This window comes from Cyprinodon variegatus, unplaced genomic scaffold (assembly GCF_000732505.1).
Source record: "Cyprinodon variegatus isolate N-32 unplaced genomic scaffold, C_variegatus-1.0 Scaffold100, whole genome shotgun sequence".
Taxonomy (NCBI): Eukaryota; Metazoa; Chordata; class Actinopteri; order Cyprinodontiformes; family Cyprinodontidae; genus Cyprinodon; species Cyprinodon variegatus.
In genome coordinates this window covers 1,504,771-1,524,858 of record NW_015150553.1, presented here as the reverse complement: position 1 = coordinate 1,524,858, position 20,088 = coordinate 1,504,771, and the positions used below count along the sequence as shown (strand labels likewise).

Below are 20,088 nucleotides of genomic sequence, written 5' to 3'. Positions count from 1 at the left end.
ATTTTCTGGATTTTCTTTTTCTCATTTTGTCTCTCATAGTTGAGGTATATCTATGATGAAAATTACCGGCCTCTCTCATCTTTTTAAGTGGGAGAACTTGCACTATTGGTGGCTGACTAAATACTTTTTTGCCCCACTGTATATGAACAAAATGTAGGTAACATAGAACTACAGCATGAATGAGATTTATTTCTATTTTCTTATTTATTACCTCAAATTATTTGATTCAAGAATATCCAGATACCGATATTTTTTTAAGCAATCAGGCAAACCCTCTAACTTCGGCCAATGTATAGCTGTTAATCTGTGAGCGCAGCGCGCACTAGATGTGAGTGTGAGGCAATGTTCTTTTCTGCCTCTGTTATCGGATGTTAGCAACCACTAAATGCCCGTTATTAGCCGTTATCCGTCCCATAGAATGGCTCCAGGCTGCACCTCCTCTACCTTCCATAGGTTTCTTATGGCTGATAATATGCAGCTCATTGTTGATAGCAGCTGCTTTACGGCAGTTACGCAATCGGCATTCAGCAAAGCAAGTATGACGTGACAAGGCATAAGTCTAGAAAAGCAAAACAAAAAAATAGCGTGCCATCGGGTAAAGCGATCTAAAGTTTGGCTTCATTTTAAGGAAGAGAAAGATGGCAATAAGGCGCTTTGCAATCATTGTAAAGTGGCAGTTACATCCGCGGGAGAAAATACATCCAAAATGCGGAAACACCCCCACACACATACATTTTAACGAATGCCGTGTTTTTGATGCATTCGGACAGAAGCTAAAGTTACGACCAGCATGGAAGGAAACTCTGGTGGTAAGTAGCTAGTTTTACTGGCTGTGCTTAATGTGGTTCCTAGTCAATCATATGCCATTCTGGAAATAAACCAATTTCCTACCTCTCTTTGGGGTTATTGAGGGAACGTGCCTTTCTCGTTAATCCAGCCCTTCATTGCTAGCATGTTTAATTAGAACTACTGGTGGCTGGAATTCTTACATGATTCTAGATATTGCAATGGATGTAACGAAACATGCTACGAAGATGCTCCGCAGTTCAGGGAGCGAGATAAGGGTGACGCTCGTTTATTCAAATCAGGTGGAGATGAGTTTATTTCCCTGAAATTGTACAGTAATGCTTTTTCATTAAACGGAATGGATAAGGAATCAAATCGCTTAACAGAATCGATAAGGGAATTGGAATCGTGAAAATCTTATCAATTCCCACCCCTACTCCTGATGGCCTTTTCAAATATGTCATCTATGACTTCATATGTATAAATCAAAGAGTTTTCTTAAAACACAATTCAGCCAAGTTCAGCCGAGATAATAATACAGACCCAACAAGAGAAACTCGCATCACAATCCTTCACATCAGCTCAAAAATATTTTAAAAACGTCCAGAATCCATATGAAACATGTTTCAAAGAATGCATTTTATCATCTGAAGAACAATGCATGAGTTTAAGCTTTTTTTTTCTACCAGTCCAATGCTAAGGTTTTGGTTTAAACAACACTAACTACTGTATTTTGATTATTGTAATTGATGCTTTCTGGTCTTCCTTAAAACATACTAAAGGCTTACTTCAGTTTTTTTCCACAGCAAGAATGGTGAAAAAGACCATAAAAAGGATTCACATCAAACCTATGTAAAATTCTCTGCACTGACTACCTGTGTAATTGATCAAATATGATTAATCGTTATATTTATATTAATATTGTGTTTTATGATTGGTTTTATTTTAGGGTTTCTATTAATTACTTTTTCGTTGCAGCGGATGCAGTCATATTGTATAATGGTATCAATGCCCAGCATTTAAGCATTCTTATTTTGGTAACAAGCCATCATTTTCATTTAATTGTTATATTTTGCAACAAAGCAAAATATCAAACCACCACAAACAAGAATCAATCCTTTTTTTCTAAATGGAGCATTTCATATTTATTCAGTTGTCAACATTTTTTGAAAAATAATTGGGGAAAAAAATGCTCCAGTAAGTGATAAAATAAATAAATAAATAAAAAAGCCTTTCCTTTCCAAACACTGCTCAGTTGTTTAGGCCAAAGACTAATAGTCAGTCAGTGTCAGGAGCCAAGAGAGCCAAATGTGGCTCCAGAGCTGCAGATTGCAGACTCATGCTGTGTATGGACAGCTGTTTTCTCTTCGAGGAGGGGGACCTGCAGCTGAGCACAGACATGCAAGAGGTGCGCCAGCCAATCACCAAAACAACTATACTTTCACCGATTTTAGAATGCAACCTATTATGAAGGATAAAATAATGTCTTATTATAAAACAAGGGTAGTTGGATAGTGAAATAACGTACCAGGCCAACTATACATTCTTACAAGTAATGTCATCAAGAGAGGCCATAATTGAAAATAACCGGCCTTTCTGAATGCAGACATGTGACAGGCAGGCCAGAGCTGTGTATGGCAGTAATTGGAGTCAGCCCTAAGTTCGAATTTCATATTTTCAATGCTGCTGCCTATAAATCTATAACTCCATATGGCATTGAGCCTCACAAACAACTATTGTTATAAAACCTAACTGCCATTTCCATATTACCCTTTCTCTGGCTCATGGTTAGCAGCCAAGTCATTGAGCACTGTAGCTCATAAGGGTCAATTATGTATTGTCAAAGGAGCCCTTGTATACAAAAACAACAGATTAAGTCAATCAATGGAGGTATGAGGCACAGACTTTATGCTTCTCATTGTATTGTAAGTCTGACCAGTGGAGGAGATAGTTTATAAATAAGGCTTCATTAGTCTAAGCTATATGCAGCAACCACTCAATCAGAATCTATGTGTCATCTCCTGTTTGTGTGAAGTTTATTATTAATCACTGCCTCATCTACATAAATGAACGAGCCACTGCCTTTCCGCATAGCATGTTTCAACCAGGATCTATTAATTATGTTCTCATAATGCTTCTGTTTACAATGACAAAATAACTAAATAAAAACATGCGCAGGCATAATGCAGAAACGGGATAAAACGGTCCGCCCGTTTTTACCTTTAATGGAAGCGACTTCTCACTGCAAGGACTGATGGGTAGAGACTGAATGCTGCTGGCTGGACTCGTCTCTGCGCTCTGCAAAACAAAATCCCAAAAAACTTCATGAAGGCATACAACTTAATTTGTTAAAAAAATCTTCCTAGAGTAGCTTTCTTTGTGAGGAAAGGGGAGCTCTCTGCATTATTTAGCACCATCTCTAAACTTTGTTTTGGTTGTTAAACCATATTGGAGAAACACTGCATCTGAGATGTGAATCTCTTCACTATAACTTTTGTTCCCCACAAAAACTATCAGACAAACAATTTTACACATGTTCTACTGATCTCAGCTGGAGTCATTTTTGATTCAAGAAGATGTCAAAGTGGGTGACAGGGCTTTTTTCCTCTCTTTTATTTTACCAAGTTTCTTTCATATTATGCGGTTTCTAACATCAAGCGTGATGAGATACGTTTTGGCAACCACAAAAACAACACTAGCAACGACTAGGCAGAAAGCAGAGTCTGAGACACACGAGTCTCAAGCTGACATGCATTCAGATGACAATGAACGCACATGCAGACTCAAACAGACATGACTGCACTGAGTGACATAGGTCTCCAGTTGCTGCACTAACTGTCGCCTGTGAAGGATTAAATGTGGCATATGCAGCACTGGATTTAAAAGAATGTGGATCCTCAGGCTAGAGAATGTTTTGGTGAACAGATCATAGAAGTCTATTTCATGCCTTCAAGGTAAGAGTAGAGTTGTTGAGTATTCCTCAGTTTCAAGACTGATTATATGAAAATAGTTATTTTTTTGAGTGGAAAATCATCTAAAGTCTTCCTAAATATTTATTAATGAAGCAAAATAATTCTTAAAAATGTCATCATCCAAACCAAAAAGCTACAGTAAATATATGTGACCTGTGTGAGGTCATTTAAGCAACATCTACAGTACAAGCAGGCAGATACTGTAACCGCACAGACAGGTCCAAGTCAGAGGTTCTGCTAGACTTTTTCACTTTCTGTCATTTTGACTTGAAAGGAAAATAAAAACCTTTATAATCTACTTTTATCCATCATCATATTATTTTTCAATGGTCATAATTAAACCATCTAATTTCAATCATTTCAATTAATATCTAGGCCAAACAAGCCCCAAATCAGCCAGGTGTAACTTTTTCTCTGTGGTGAGAAAAAAACTCTGAATGTGGTCCTAGTAACAGCATAAAAGCAGAAATAATTAAATTAAATGATTTGAGTTGAGTTGAAAAAAGATTATCTACTGCGGCCTGAATGCACAGTCTCACAGCTTCTTCCTGCTCAGCATGGACCTGAATTTCACAACCGCTTGTGCATAATTAAAAGTCTCAAGTTGGATTCCTGCAGAGGCTATTGCCTCAGACAGACAACTGTGTTTTTATGTTGTTCTGGAAGCTGAATCCGAACTAGAGACTGGAATTACAGGTGCCAATTCAGCCAAAGTTTTAAATTATGGGATCATTTCACCAAATGATGTGATCAGAACTCAGCAAGATGAGAGGTTTCATGATTCAGTGAGGCCTCGTATCAGCAGGAGGAAATCTGGTTGAAATAGCTAAATGATTTATCTGTTAGCATGGTGTGGAGAATAGTACAAAACCTAATATCGATTGAAGTACCTAGGCAAAGAAGAAGAACTGGGCCTAAACAACAAACACAGGTGACAGAAAAGAGAGGTTGATAAAACGATCCACAAAAACACTGTAGAAAGTGTTAGTTAAGTAATGTGTGTAAAACAGAGGTAGGGGATGTGGGGTCAACAAGTCATCGCTAAGTCGTGTATTTGTTCTGCCCAGCTACTGAACCAGGTGAGTTCAATCTGCACAGTAAATTAAATTGTGCAGATTTGAATCATCTGGTTCAGTGGCTGGGTAGAATAAATACATAGCATGGAGATGGCTTGGTGACTCCACATCACCAAACTCTGGTGTAGAATTCCCAATTTAAAAGCATCTAAAACATGACCACCATTGCTGTATGGAATAATGTAGGATTGTTAAGGGAGAAGCTGATCCAGCTTTGGCTCACGTGTGGAAACCGGCATTTAAGCAGTTTGGGTTCTCTTTTTAAAGCCAAAACAGTTTGAGGGAAGCTTCAAACTCTCTCACACTTAAGGCAGGTTTCAAATTGCTGCTACTTTGTCTAGGTCCCTATATCCAAGGAAGAAGTTTGTCAGACACTCAAATCTAGCTTTGAGTGGACAGGGCCAGATAATGTAGTACTTTGACCTACTTGAAATAAGTTGGGGGAAACATTGAAGTCCAAATCTTTGCAGAGTAAAAACTTGATGTTTTATTGGTTTGGCTGACCTTTTAAAGACACACACCTCCCTATCAGAATTATAGGTGTGCTATGGCGCCAAGCCATCAATGTGTCATTTGTGATCAATGCTTTTCCCTACATAGAGAGACAGCCGTGCACTCACTGACACCCACACCCACTGCACACCTCCTTCCTTCTCCAACACAAACACATCCTCTTTAAGGTCACCTCTATCCCACAGCCCTTAACACACAACTGTCCCTGCAATTAGATGTGGCTCAGTAAAAAGCCTCTCAGATTTAAGAATTGGCTGCTTGGGAGCCATGAATATAACAACTTGCACTGCATGGAAATGTAATGTCTAAAGATGATGAATGGCTTCAGAAACAAAAGCAATTTTTGCAGTTTGACGCACAACCTTAATCTCATAGGTCTCTTAAATTTGGAAGTTAAAGCCTTTAAATAAGAGAACAAAGAATCATTTTCACTCCTCCTAATCGACTTATGAGTTTTATTAAGACAACATACCCTTTTTTTTTATATATCACAGAGAACATAGTTCTTGGGTTGACTTGGTGGAAAGCTTTAGCAGGAGTTAGAGTCAAACAACAGAAAGAGGATGTCTAGATCCAGAACAATGTCCACAAGAGTTGTGAGTATGTACTGTAACGAATGGGACATCACACTTTAGTTAGAGACCAAGGCTGAAGTTGACAAATGGGGATCATTGTTTGAGGCTGCTTTTACACACACGTGAGACAGAGGCAGTTTAGAAATGTTCTCTCCATGCAGCCAAGGGGATAAACTGCTGAAAGAGAAATAATATAGAGCAAACAGAGCATAGTAGGCCAAAGGTAAACACTGGAGCTACTAAGAGGTGCTGTGATATCAGGCTTGCGTCCATCTACCTTTAGACATAATAAATATTTTTCTGTACTTCATGTATTCTAATACATGGGCAGCGCTTGGCAAGAACTTAGACCCTGTCAAGTTAGATTTTTCTATTGATGGTTCTGTACTATCAATAAAAGTGATTTATTCTTGTTGCATAACTTACTTTTTTGGAGATGTTTCATGTCACAGTGCTAGCTCTAAAACCTCTCATTTGGACCCTTTAGTTTGGAAACAGAGGATGGAGCAGGGGAAGAATGTAACCAGATGTTCTTTCACTCTGCACACTGCTTTGAGTGCACCGTTACTTTATAAATATACACAGAGTATTCGCAGTTATGAATGCCAGACTGATACACTCCAAAACATGCCTTACTTAACTTGGCAGAATGCATAATTTTCTTTTCAGCTTAAATAATGCTGCAGTTAACATCTGTTTTCTTAACAGGGTCTTACCTTCTGTGCCATAAATCTGTGCTACGTGATTACTCTTTTATATTCTACCATAGCTCCTTATATATGCATAGGGTGCACCTCCTTATAAATCCAAACCTTTAATTTTCAAAAAAAGGGTCATACATAACATATTAATAACATTCTGTAAATTATTCTTAAGGTTTAGTATTATTAAAGTTTACCATTTATTTTTTTACATGTTTTTAGATCAGTGCACAGTAGAGAATTTATCAGCAATGCACCGATCCGATGGAACGATATCTGTGATTTTATCGGATATCTGTGATTAGATCAGATCTCATTGATTTTATCGGATACCTGTGATCTTATCGGATATCTGTGATTTCATTGGATATCTGTGATTTTTATCGGATAGCTGTGATTTCATCAGATAGCTGTGATTTCATCAGATAGCTGTGATTTCATCGGATATCTATAATTTTATTGGACATCTATGATTTTTTTGGACAGCTGTGATTTATATCGGATAGCTGTGATTTTATGGGATATGTGTGATTTTCTGGGACATCTGTGATTTAATCAGATATCTGTGATTTAATCAGATATCGGTGATTTTATTGGATATTGGTGATCCAATCCAGTGCACTTTACATGGAACTTATTTATTTTTTGTTGCTTATTTGTTAATTAATAATATAAACTACATGTATATTTGTTTAATTTGTTACCCTTGTTTAAGAATGTTTACGTCAAGGCTAAAGCCCTCACTCACAGTGCAAGATATACAGTTCATCCATTTAACAGTTGAAACAAATCGGTATAAGATTTCGGGCCAACACGTTCAGCCCGGTTGTCAGATTGGATCGGAAAAAAAACTTTATTGGTGCATTTCTAGAAATTATTGCACTAAGGCCTCTTTAAACAGAACTGAAAAGGCTAAGTCATTACCCTCACATGTTAGCATGTTAGACTTAACATTAATAAACTGTGTCAGCTTCAACTGCAAAACATAACTGTCTCTTTCACCTAATACAGAAAGCCCCATAGGGCTAGATAGGGGAGCCTGCTCTAAATATGCTGTAGTTTGAGTTTACTGTGATACTAAACGCATATTAGAGTATTTTACAGCTTTTATTATATTAGAATACTAACACTCTAATATATAATGTAGCTGTGAACATTGGACTCCTTCCAAAGCAAAACAAAAGCAACAAACTTTGCCCTTTGTCTGCAAAATTCAACATTACAAGCCATCTGTAACCAGTTCAGTTCAAAAGCCTTTTGGCAGAAAGTCTAAAGGATGTATAACCAGCCAACCTATCTATAAAACGCACCCTAACTCATTATCTAAAAGATATATAAATTCATCTGACCAAAAATATTATGCCAAACCTGCATTGACTAAACAAAAAGTCGGCCACACTTTAGTTTCCAAAGCCAAGCCCTGAAACACATCATTGGTCCAATGCTCAGTGATCAGTGAATTGAAGAGCAACCTTTTGGACGGGACATGTCTGCAATCTATTGTTTAGGTTTTGGAAATAATCTAGATAAATATGAGCAGAAATGATGTTAAATTATAGCATTTATAGCATCATGAGTCATGATGGTTCCAAATCAAACCTGACAGCCGAGACCAAAGCAACACAACACGATAGCTCAGATGCCAGGCGAGCAGCAACATATCCTGAGTGCGCAAGGGAGAAACAATTTGAACAGTAGTGTATTAACACATGCCATGTTGTTAGATAAAGCAGTAAATATTTTAGCATTTGATCTTGAACTTCGTTTGAATAATCTGCTAGAATGACAGCAGCGCAGAAATGAGAAGAAAAGTCCTTTTACACAGCTGAGCTGAATACTCATGAGAAAATGACTGACCCTTTATAGACAGCAATTATATAATTCATCCTCCTTTTGTCAGATTAACTCTTTTAAAAGCTGAGCAGTTTAATAGAGGCCACCTGAAATCTCTGATCCAGAGGAACTTTGTGCTGCATCACCTGTTGTTTAAAAACGTCTCCTTTTCAACAGTCCTTGATCGAGGTTTAGTTTTCTTTAAAATACGGGACATTTAAGTTGGACTATTACTCGTTTTTAAAGGTGTCTTCAGCCTCCCTTAGCTCACCTCACCTGATAAGCAATCTTCAATTGAAAGTGAGTTAGATGCAGACAAGTAAAGACTGTTATAGAGCTTTGATTTTAAACTCCGGAGTCACAGCATTATCATTTCAGACATTGTACATGGAATAAAGCACCAAACATCAGATAGGTTTGATGCTCACCTCGGTGCTCTGGAGGGGCACGTCTTAGGCTCTTCACAACTACTATTGAGCATTTTTCATTTGGATAAACTTAACATGCACAAGTGCACTCTCACAAACAACTACAGGCCCTTGGCTCAAGGTACTTAGAGATTCACTTCCATACAGAAAGCCCATATTCTTATCTTCAGCTACCACAGTATACATGTCAAATTAAATACCACCACTTATACTTCAGTGATGTTTTCAAGGTGTTACTTTATTGTATCTCTTATACTTTATCCGTTGGTTGCGCTGTTCTTTTTATATCTCTTTGCAGGTGATTTAGCAGACTGAAGATGTTTATCGTTATCTCCCTTTTATCTCCTCTTTCTTTCATCTTTTCTCCTTTTTTTCTGTTTTTTCTTTCCTGTTCTACTTACATTACAGTGTCCATATAATCTGTAATACTCCCTGCATGAATTATAGCAAAGCTATTTATATGCATCAATCAAGCAGAACACTATGGCCATAGCTCCACTTGTGAAAGCAAAATCTGTTGGGCTCACTAACAAAAAAAAAAAAAAAAAGATAGGTTTGATGTATTGACAATTCCTAGTACAGATTCGATTGCTAATTTTCCTGAAGATGACAAATTTCCATTGGATTAAACATAACACAAAATACACCAGCAAAATTAAAATATAGCAAAGAATAACCCGTGTTGAAAACCCCAACATTTCAAACACAGCTTATTTATGTTGAAGGACGCAATGACTGTGGTGATTAGAAAACTAACGCTTTGTTTGCAGGGAAAGAAGAAAGCAGCAACAACCAAAATAAACCACTCAATAGACTAAAGAAATACATTAAGAATACCAAACCAAAACACACAGGCATTAAAACTCAAAGAGAGTGATGGTAACATAATTTGCGAGTTAATAATGCAACAAAATACCAAAGAGGGCAAAGTATCTCTTTTATATTCATGTTCTGTTGCCATGCAGCCCTTCTCTCCCCTGCAACTTCACCATTCCTTTAGTTTATGTCACCATATAAATTAATTCATTTTTTTCCTCTTGCTTCTATCTTAGTGGCCCTTTGAGGAAAAAAAAGAAAATGAAAAAACATAAAAAATATGAACAGCAAACAGATCAGGAAAAAGCTGTACATAGGCCTCAGTGGGCTAAAGTTAGCTACTCGCTTTGATCTGTTGAAGATTATATAGGTATTGAAGTTTGTTTTTCTATTCTTCTAAAGGATCTCACTTTGGATTAAGTTGCTCCTTGATTACATGGAACCCTGTTGCACCAAGGTGTCACCTTTTTGCTATAGCTCACCTGCCCCATTTACAAACGGATTCATCAAGACTTACTTACGATACCATGCTCACTTATTATAGCATGCTGTTTGGGAAAGATGCACCATTTCTCTTTATAACCAAGTATTTGATGACTTTATCAGGATAAATATGTAGAAAAAAAGACTTTATTAAGTCTACCTTTAAATTTTATTTTATTTATTTTTCAGAAAGTCAAAATTACCCCCACATTTTATTCCAGGTACAATCTCCATTTGGGTCAGTAGAATCCGATGAAATACAACAGAGTGTGACCCCAAGATCAGAACAGAATACTTAAAAGCAAGCTAGCATTATTTATGGGAGTCACATAATTACATCTTCATTCAGGAGACTATGAGGAGATCATAGCTTATTACTTTAAATCATGGGCTGTCAGAGCAGGTATGGAGAAGTGTGTGTGACACAACACGTGTGCTGTACAAACGGCTTGTTTTATTCTCCAAAATAGCCAGGATAAAAGACATGTATGTATGTTCTCTACATACATACACTGTTCAAAAATATGAAAGGGAAACTTTTTAAGGGGAGTAAAACGTCAGGTAACTTAAACTTCCGGTTTATTGATTTGGCTGTAGAGATATGTCGACCCCCTTCTACGTGCAAACGTTAAGAGGTTGTCAATCGACATCAGCTTTTTTGGTATTCATGAATGGTATAAAGGGGCAAAAATGAGACAAACCTAAAAAACAAATGGTTTTAAAGGTGGAGGCCAGAGACTATTTTTCCCTACCACATTTTGTTTTGACTACTTTTTTTTGTAGTTTTAGATTGACCAGGGTCAGTGTCGCTTGTAGAAACATGAGGCCTGAACCCTACAGAGGCTACACAATCAGTCCACCTCTGCCAGGATGGCACATCAATCATGCCATACACCATCAAGGTTAGAAAAGCGTGGAGGAGATTCCAGTAGACAGGCAGTTACTCTAGTAGAACTGGACAGGGCTGTCAGAGGTCCTTAACCTATCTGCAGGGCCACTAGCGTAAATGTCTGTGACCAAACCATTAGAAAAAGACTACATGATAGTGGCCTGGAGGCCAGTAAGCGATGTATTCACCATGAAGCTTGCATGGGATTTGTAAGAGAACCCATGAGTAAGCAGGGAGGGTTCTGAAGCCTTATTCTTTGCACAGGTGAGAGCTGTTTAGTGTGAGCTTATGTGACAGTAATGAAAGGGTCTGAAGAAGCTCTGGAGAAGGTTATGCAAACTGCAACATCATTGAGCTTGGATGGTTTGGTTGTGGAAGCACATACCTGTAGAGTATAAACAATAGGACCCTGACTCCTATTAGAACACTCCCATCCATTTTTTAAATACTTACTGAGAATCATCCATTGCCATTTATAAAATGACAACCAGTCCTCACATCCCTAATAAAATATGAATAAATAAGTTATCATTAAGCTGCAAATACACATACACAAACACAGCACCTACTACATTTATTTAACACACTAGAGTTGAACAAATGACAAACTAAAGAGACTGCATGAATGGACAGTTAATACGACCCTATGGTCTGCATAGTTATACCTCGTTAAGCTACACTACTCCTGCTTGCCAATGCTTTAAGTGACCATTTACACTAATCAAATCTATAAAGATGTGAAGGTACTTCTACAGAATTTCATACATTCATGGTCTCATAGCCTAAGGTTATGCCAGAGCTTTGCATAGACTAAGACCTTAAAAAAAGCTGAGTAATACTCTGCGAAAGAAGGATTTGTGCATGACATACCATGAAAGAGACTTAAACACAGATCCACGGTTCCTGCTTAAAACGTATAATCTCAGCGGATCAAAAAGAGAACAAGACAAGAGAGATCATTTAAAGGAGAAAAGGAAACCAATTTTACAAGATTTAATAAAGCTGATCTAACAAAGAATAAGAAATTATGAAGGGAGCACCATTATTTCCCAGATGAAACAGCTTATCATTACTTGGAAAAGCTTCCAACAGTTAAAAAAAAACGACGCAAAGCTTTTAGAACTATTTCTACAGATTTCGAATTTTATTTGACACTCTTAATCTTTCAAATTATCAAACTTCTTTTGTCAAAAGACAATAAGAAAAAAAGTTTTTTGTTTTAGTTTAATATCTTAAAAGAAATATGCTATTCAAAGCAACCTTCCCCAAAAGGTAAATTCTCCTCATCATGAATAACTAATTTACCAGAATCAATCAAATTTTTAGGGGGTTTAAAGTTTCATTAGCTACACAGAGGTCCGATTACTGCCTAACATGAAGAATCAAGCAATCACTTTACAATATCCTGTCATTTCTGACATGGGTCAAGCAGACAAACCTAACAAAGCATCAGAAGAGGCTTTGATCTTAAACAAAAGCAATCATGTATCAGTCTAAATGGGGTAAATATGGTCTAAGGAACACATCTGAATGACTCAGACAAAGTTAATTAGTGTCTTATCTAAATTCTCGACTTTACTCATATTGAGATAGATTGGTATGCCCATAAACATACTCTTCATTCTTAAAGAATGAATTTGCTGAATTTAAAGTAAAATCTTCCACCCCAGTGTCTCACTGTCAGCTATCAGTTAAATTGTTAAGCAGTTTTTACTCTGATATTAAAGGTTCTACACATAAATGCATATCAATAGGTGTCCACGTGCTTGTTACTGTTCAAGATTTTATCACCCACCTCCTGTAATGTCCGTCTCAGTCTTAAAAGCAGGGTTTTGACTGCTGTGCATTCCTGCTGCATCAGTCGGAGCGGAAGGCTCTCTGGCCCGGGAGGTAGAGGTTCTTCTTCCCTCCCTAAACCGGACCCCACGCTGCATTCAGCGGGCAGCAGGCTGGTTGGTCGGCTGAGTTCCCTAGAGAAGAGGGAAGGAGAAATAAAAATAAAAGTAGTAACAGCACGAACCAGCATGAAAACAGGATCATGGACCAAGCCTCAGCTCTCCCTGCTGCTGTCCTAGTTGCCATTTGGTCTGCACTGATAGTGGCGGCGATACATTCTACAATAATGTGGCTAAACCAGCTGTTTTGTGGGGTTCAAGTAATCCCACAAACCCCTTATTGTGCGTCACCAGCAAAAAAAAAGACACTGTCCGGCTGTGTGACAAGTGTGAGTGTTTTAGGAGCTGTCCTTTTCGTTGCATGTTGTGTCCGTGAAAATGTGGTTTCTCACCAAGTATTCTGGCTTTCACTCGTAGTCCAAAAACATGACTGTTGGGTTAATTCATCACTTTAAAAGCTATTTAATAGTGTGTGTGGGGTTGCTTGTTCACACTGTGTGTCTGCATTGCCCTATGAGGGGCCAGCAACCTTTGAGGTGATAATCCCACCTCTCTCACAGAGACACCAGCTTGCCGACATTTCTAACAAATCAGCGGATACAAAAAGGATAGACATAAGGACGGTAAAATCTTATAACCATAAAACCCCAGAATCATTACAACACATTTATAGAAGCATTTCTTGGTTTATGTTGTACTAAAACATATGTATACTGCAGCATACATTGTTTGTTTTATTACTTCTATGGAAACATTTACCCGGCAATCTATGTATAAAACTTTTAAAATATGTTTAAAGAAGATCAGGATCAGGATGATTCTACTGTTTATTTAACATATAAATGTTGTATTTGTATCTGCATATGATTGGTTCAGGGGTTTAGAGATAAAAGCCTGAAAAGACTGGTAAGAGAAAATCTAAGTAAAGTTTTTTCATTCTTATTTTTGCGAATCCTACTGAAGTTTCCTGTAGTTTGAGGTTGTGTAGTTTTGGCTCATTTTTCTCTATTCCATGGCTCTTTATTGTCTGCACAAACTTCTTAAAAAGCAATTTATGTGATTTGCAAAAAGACCATAACAAATCATTAGAAACTTTTCTACATTTAATGTGGCATACTGGCTAAATATATGTAAAAAGAAAATCAAGTTGATACTCTGTGTAACATCTTTTGATTCAAACTTAAGAATCAGTCCTAATTTGTTCAAACTAGCTGATTATTATACTCCATATGCTTAACTTCAAATACAGATTCACTGTACTGGAAATATTTATCTCAGACTTTAATCATCCTTTTAGAGCCATAGTTTCTAGATATGTTTAAAAGGGTCTGACAGGAGAAGCCGACACATTGCATATAATACAGGGCAGAGAAAATAGCGATTGATCTTTGGACAAAAAGTTTCAAGGAAATAACCTATGCTAAATGTAAATCTCCATCCCGCTTTTAATTCAGAGGAAATCACCAGCTGCTGCATCTACCTTTACTGCTTTGGGGGAGGGAGGGGCTCGCTAACTCTCTGCTCGCTGAAAATCGTAAACTCAGATCTGTGCCACCATGTGTTGTCACCAAAGTCTCCAACAACAGTAATAGAAAAAATAATTAAAAATCCCAAGATTCGTCGCTAGTTGCTACTTAGAAAAAAAGCAGTCTCTACTCTACTTCCTGGTTCACCTAGTCTGTTTGTTCATCTGTTTGAGGATGGAAACCACACAACAGGCTGACTGAGCAGGGACAAAACTCCTTCCAGAACTGGGAGATGAACTGATGCTCTGTTACTCAGGGTTTTCTCAAACCAGTTGTATTAGGTGTAGGCATTAGTTATGTAGGCAGGAAAGTTCTACTGTGGCAGTCTGTTACAATGGATCTGGAGAAGTCCTTTAATGACGACACCATGTAGTTGTTCATCAGTCTTCTGGAGAGGATGCTCAAGATTGTACATCATGTTCTTCATTTTATGAAAAATTCTTCTTTGTGAATTCATCTCTAGAGGCTCCAAATGAGTTCCCAGCACAGAGCCTGCTTTCTTTATTAGGTCGTCAGACTTCTTTTAGCCATCTAATCATGAATAACATCTACTTTTAAAATGTCTGCCGTCAGACTGTTTCCTATTTTGAAATACAGGTTACATTTTGCAAAAACCTGTGTGGGTCTAAAATTCTGAAATTAGGATTTAGTGGAATATGAAGTCCTGTCACATCTTTGAAATAGCTTTGAAAGTGTGTTTGGTGTAAAAGGCATGCGATTCACTAGGTCAGTTTTATTAAAAGCAGGGAACATTGCTTCTCTTAGGACATCTTGTGTTGCTTTTTCACTTATCTGGAATTCAAATTTTAATGGTTGATTGGTGCCCAGTTGATGTCAGATAAACAGTAGGTTTCAAATATCTATCATTTTGATATGATGGAAGCAAGAGGAGAGCATTTCATGAAATTTGTTTACCGTATTAACTAGGGTATAAGAGTAGCAAATGTGTCGATGTTGTGGCCCCTGGAAACCTTTGACTTACGCATGGCATCGGAAAGCTGCAGCACTAATGAGGTGGAACTTTTCAACGGGTCAAAAAAAAAATAAACAACAGGCAGTTTGGTTTATATGGAGAACAGATTGAATATCTTGCATTAGCAAATACGCAGTAAGTCGATGTGAGAGTCATTCCCCTACAGAATCTTCTTTTTATGCCATTTAAACAAAAGGCAGATGCTATCGAGTGTGGTAGAGACAACTACAGCATTAATAAGAATAAACAATTCTTTCTATTTTCTAAGCATTAAATTAAAGATACAGCAAAAGAATTCTGCCTCTGAATTTCTGTGCTCCAAAAAATAGTTTTCCAAAACAAAAGCACTAATTTCACAACATGTGATTCATGATATAAAAAACCTAGAAAATTATTTTATTTTTATGCAACCTTAATGCATGCATGAAAAACTCCCTACTAAATTGAGACTTTGACATCAGCATACAAACCTCCACTTTTTTATGACATTTTGAAAAGGTGAGCTGTGAAATACCACCCTCCTGTCTAAAAAAGCACACAGACACCCTCTGAGTTCATATTCTGCATAACAAGAGAGGGTGGAGAGGGAGTGATTGCAGTAAAGAGAGGCAGTCGTAGTAGCACGTGGAGCTCTTTATCATCAGGCGAGCATGTTCGCTTTGACTGATGGCCATTTAGAGGAGGGTGAGAGGAGATGAGAGGCCTTCTGTCTCATTCTCCCAGAAAAATGACCAAGCAAACAGCGGCAGGGGGTGTTAAGTCAGACAATAAATTCCATTGAAAAGCCATTTTTTGGGACCAAAATAAGACAATAAAACAAAAAAAAACATAAATCACCTGGAGAGATGCAAAAGTGTACATCCTGCAAAGGTCTAACTGAATTGGTTCTTTTTATTTTGGTCTTTACCAGTTCAGCGAGTTACCACATCTTTTTCTTCCCGCTACCCAAGCTCGCCCCTCCTCCACTTCTCCTCAGGCCTTGTCTTCCTACTCTTTAGTTTTCCCTCAGCCCATCTGCCCCCCATTTTAGTTGTGACAACCACTGCACAGAGCTGATGCAGTATCAAAGCCTGAGGTAGCCCTCTGGGGATTCTGCTGAGCTTCTCAGACAAATGTCGAGGAAACAGACATCCTTTTGAGGACAGGTGAACAGTGTCTGTCAAGAGGCTGTGGGTGTTTATGTCCCCACTCTAAAACGGTAATGTTTGTAGTGTTTTGATTCAGTTTGACATCCCTGGATAAGGTGAACTATCGGAGTGTTTTCTCTTTTGCCCCACATGCTATTCAAGAGGGATGAGTTGAGTGAGAATAAATGACAAAAGATCAGTCATTTTTTTCTTCTTTCTGAGCACTGTGTCAAATAGCTGTGCAGCACCAAAATAAAGTTTCTCTGTCCCTTCTGTGAAAAGGTTTTGGATTTTGTTCTAAAGTGTCTGAAAGGGTGACAAATTTACCCTTTGTCTGATTTGTACAAAGGTGGAAGTTTAAGTTATTTTTCTGTGTATAGCAGTCTACTTTTTCCATAATAAATGACTTAGCTGTTTCACGGCACTTTACCTGTGACATTTCTGACAATCAAGCCATGTTGCTGATGGTTGAAATTAGTTAAACTACAATAGGAAAGACTGAAAAAAAAAACCCACTAATGAAAGGATGTTCTGTCACGCAGCCTATGACCAAATTAATCAATTCTGTTTTATTTTCATTTTGTTTTTATTACTATAAAGAACCACAAAGAAAAGTATATTTCATAGCAGCACAATATAAAGCTTAAATCAGACCGCAGCACCAAAATATCTAATATACCTTTGTTTAATTATGCCCCAAAAATCGAGCCATTTTAAAACACTATTTTAGGACATTCACAAGCATGTTTACTGCTGTTCCAAGATTAAATTGCTTATCTAAATCTCCTTTATTTCAAGACTCTAGTAGCTTTGCAATGAGCAAAGCTAAAATGGTTTAAATGTCAGTGAATTTAACTCTAGAACAGTTCTCTTCTCTGGCTGAAAGATATATTTAAGACTCATGAGCTGCCTGACTAAAATTGCACAGAGCAAACTAGTATATAAAAAAGATATTGTATTTTGGAGCTTACATAAAGAGTTATATATGTTACATAATATTATTTGCATGTAAAGCATATTGCACTATTTTAGAGTTCATTAAAAACGGTTTCAGCACAGTCTGTTTAGACATTAATAGTGCGTTGCAAAGGACTTGTGCTGAGAATTGGTTTATGTTGGTTTTTCTTTAGCTTGTAAAGTTAAAGGAGACATGAGTACACAACGGGCCAGGATTGGAGTATGTGGTTATAACATTAAAATATGTCAAATAGTCAAGCATTGTGCTGACTTGTGAAAAAAACTGTACATAGTTACAAACACTATGTACATGACCGGCTACCTTCGCATTCATTTTTCAAAGCCTCTTCCTGTGGATCAAGGGCAGTTTTTCCACAATCTGATGATAGCTGAGCTAAATTCTAACATGTGTCTAGATGCATGCATTTGAGAACCCTGATGCACGCTCACTCACCCACAATGCTTTTCTGCACAGATCTGTCCGCGTAGATAAAAGTTTTCCTTGGTGCACGGTGCGGACAGAATGTCCACACTCTATACAGAGGAGCATGTACACAAAAAAATGACACTGAATGCCACGCCGACCTTATGGATCTGTCATGCATAATCAACCTTCTATGAAGAATGATGTCTTATGGCATATGAATGTTTTGATGGTTCCTAGAAACATCTTAATGCCAAAACTGCATACCTTTACAGATATATATAATTTTTTGAGTTCTTGGTTATTTTTACCCTCATCTCGTGAATTCATTATAATATATAGTCAGGCTTTACATGGTCTAAAAACCAAAAACTGTAAGAAAAAAGAGAATAGCAAGAGGAGAGAATGGATGAAGAGACTGATTGACGGACATACTTTGATCTCTGCACTGGTTTCATTTAAAAGCAGTAAAACCTTCAAACCAATAGTTAATCCGTATGCAGTAACTTTGGTAATGACACCCATGCTGCTTGAGCATTAAAGGAGTTCTTTAAATAATTGCTGCTGTGTTTGGGAAAAAAGCAAACTTTTACTATATGGACACATCTTCTTTTTGGGGAGAAAAATTGCACATCACGGGAATCTCAAAGACTCAGTTCTAGGTACAATTTCCTCCAGAAGATTTAAGTGAATAAATGTTAGTTTCTGAGAAAAAAGAGAACATTGTCTATCTGTGGATGCATGTGCATCCTTGCATGAATATTTTTTTTTGTCTACAGTTACAGGGCAGACACGTTATTTTCCAGCTAAGCATGAGTTTCATCAGCAGGTAATTACCCCACACATACAGCCACGCACACACTCACACAAAGGGGAGTGCAGCAAACAGTGGAAGACAAGTCTGTTCTGTGATGATAGATGCTATACAGGCAGGGAGGCCGTTCCTCCACTCAGGGTCATCTGTCTTTTCACTGTCATGAGCTGGTAGCCAGACACTTTCACTCTGTTTCACTTTTTCTATGACTCTCTCTCCATTACGAACACACACCCACACACACGAATATCTGCAAGGCATGTGATTGCCAGGAATAGGACACAGTGAGGGTAGGCAATTAAGAGATTATACAAGTAGACAAAGTCCTAATTTGAATTGATAGATATGTTCTATTACACCAGCTAGTGGTAGAACCTGGTACTACCTGTGCACGTCCAATTGCAGATGAAGATTTTTTTTTTCCAAATTGTCTCAGGTTATTCAAAATAGAAAATAACCTTAAATAAAACTGTTTGAGTTCCTTTTTTACAGTGAACCAATTTTCTGCTTCTCTCAAAAGCTTGCACCACTCCCTTCAATCATTTATCCGTTTTGAGCACATGTATTTCCCGCAGTCTTCCCTTCATATTATCTTTTTTTGTACTCTTAAATACATATATAAGCTTTTTCTACCCGTTCTCTTCTTTCCACTGTGCTCTCCATCTGTCTGACTCCTCTCAGCAGCCATTTCTCAACTGCTGTGTTAGAAGTGATCCATTTCACCAAACTGAAAAAGCCAATTATCCTCCTTTTTATGACTTTCAATATTTTACCAGTGTTTTATTACTAGGTAGTTGGCTCCCGGTGCTGACACCTACACACACATACGCACAGGCAATAAACTATATATGCACAGTTAGAAACACAGGACATTCCTACATGCATATTCCCAGGTAGGTTTACACAATGCTCTGCTGATGAATAATGACTGCATGTCAAATAAACCATGTGGGATTCAAGTGCATTATCTTTAGCAGCAGTGAGAAGCACTGGGCTGCAACTTCCTCAGTCATCAATAAAAAAAGGACACTGTCTCACGGATGATAATTGTAAGGGACACTTAAACACTGAGGCACATTTAGAAAAGCACTCGGTCTCCCCTGCCAAATTTTTCATCATTAAACATTTTACCGACAACGGCGAACACGTTTATAGGGGCGATCCAATTTGTGTGTATGGCTGTGCTCATGTGTGAAATGCAGACATCTATGCCTGCGTAAGAGAAGTACAACCGTATAGCATGGCTATAAGAGAATGATCACCCTCATTTGTCACTCCTTCTTTCCACCTGACAGAAACG

The 20,088-nt window shown here is 37.7% G+C and overlaps 1 protein-coding gene across 2 annotated transcripts in view; it reads right to left on the bottom strand.

The window, feature by feature from the left end:
- The window catches only part of LOC107084442 (serine-rich coiled-coil domain-containing protein 1-like), a 123,826-nt gene that overhangs the window by 50,589 nt on the left and 53,149 nt on the right, over positions 1-20,088 (bottom strand). For both annotated transcript variants that reach the window (XM_015374281.1, XM_015374282.1), the window contains exons 7-8: positions 12,868-13,042; positions 3,007-3,084 (exon numbers count right to left, since the gene is read on the bottom strand). In XM_015374281.1, coding sequence (XP_015229767.1) covers positions 3,007-3,084; positions 12,868-13,042 — 253 coding nt within the window. The remainder of the gene's footprint in view (positions 1-3,006; positions 3,085-12,867; positions 13,043-20,088) is intronic.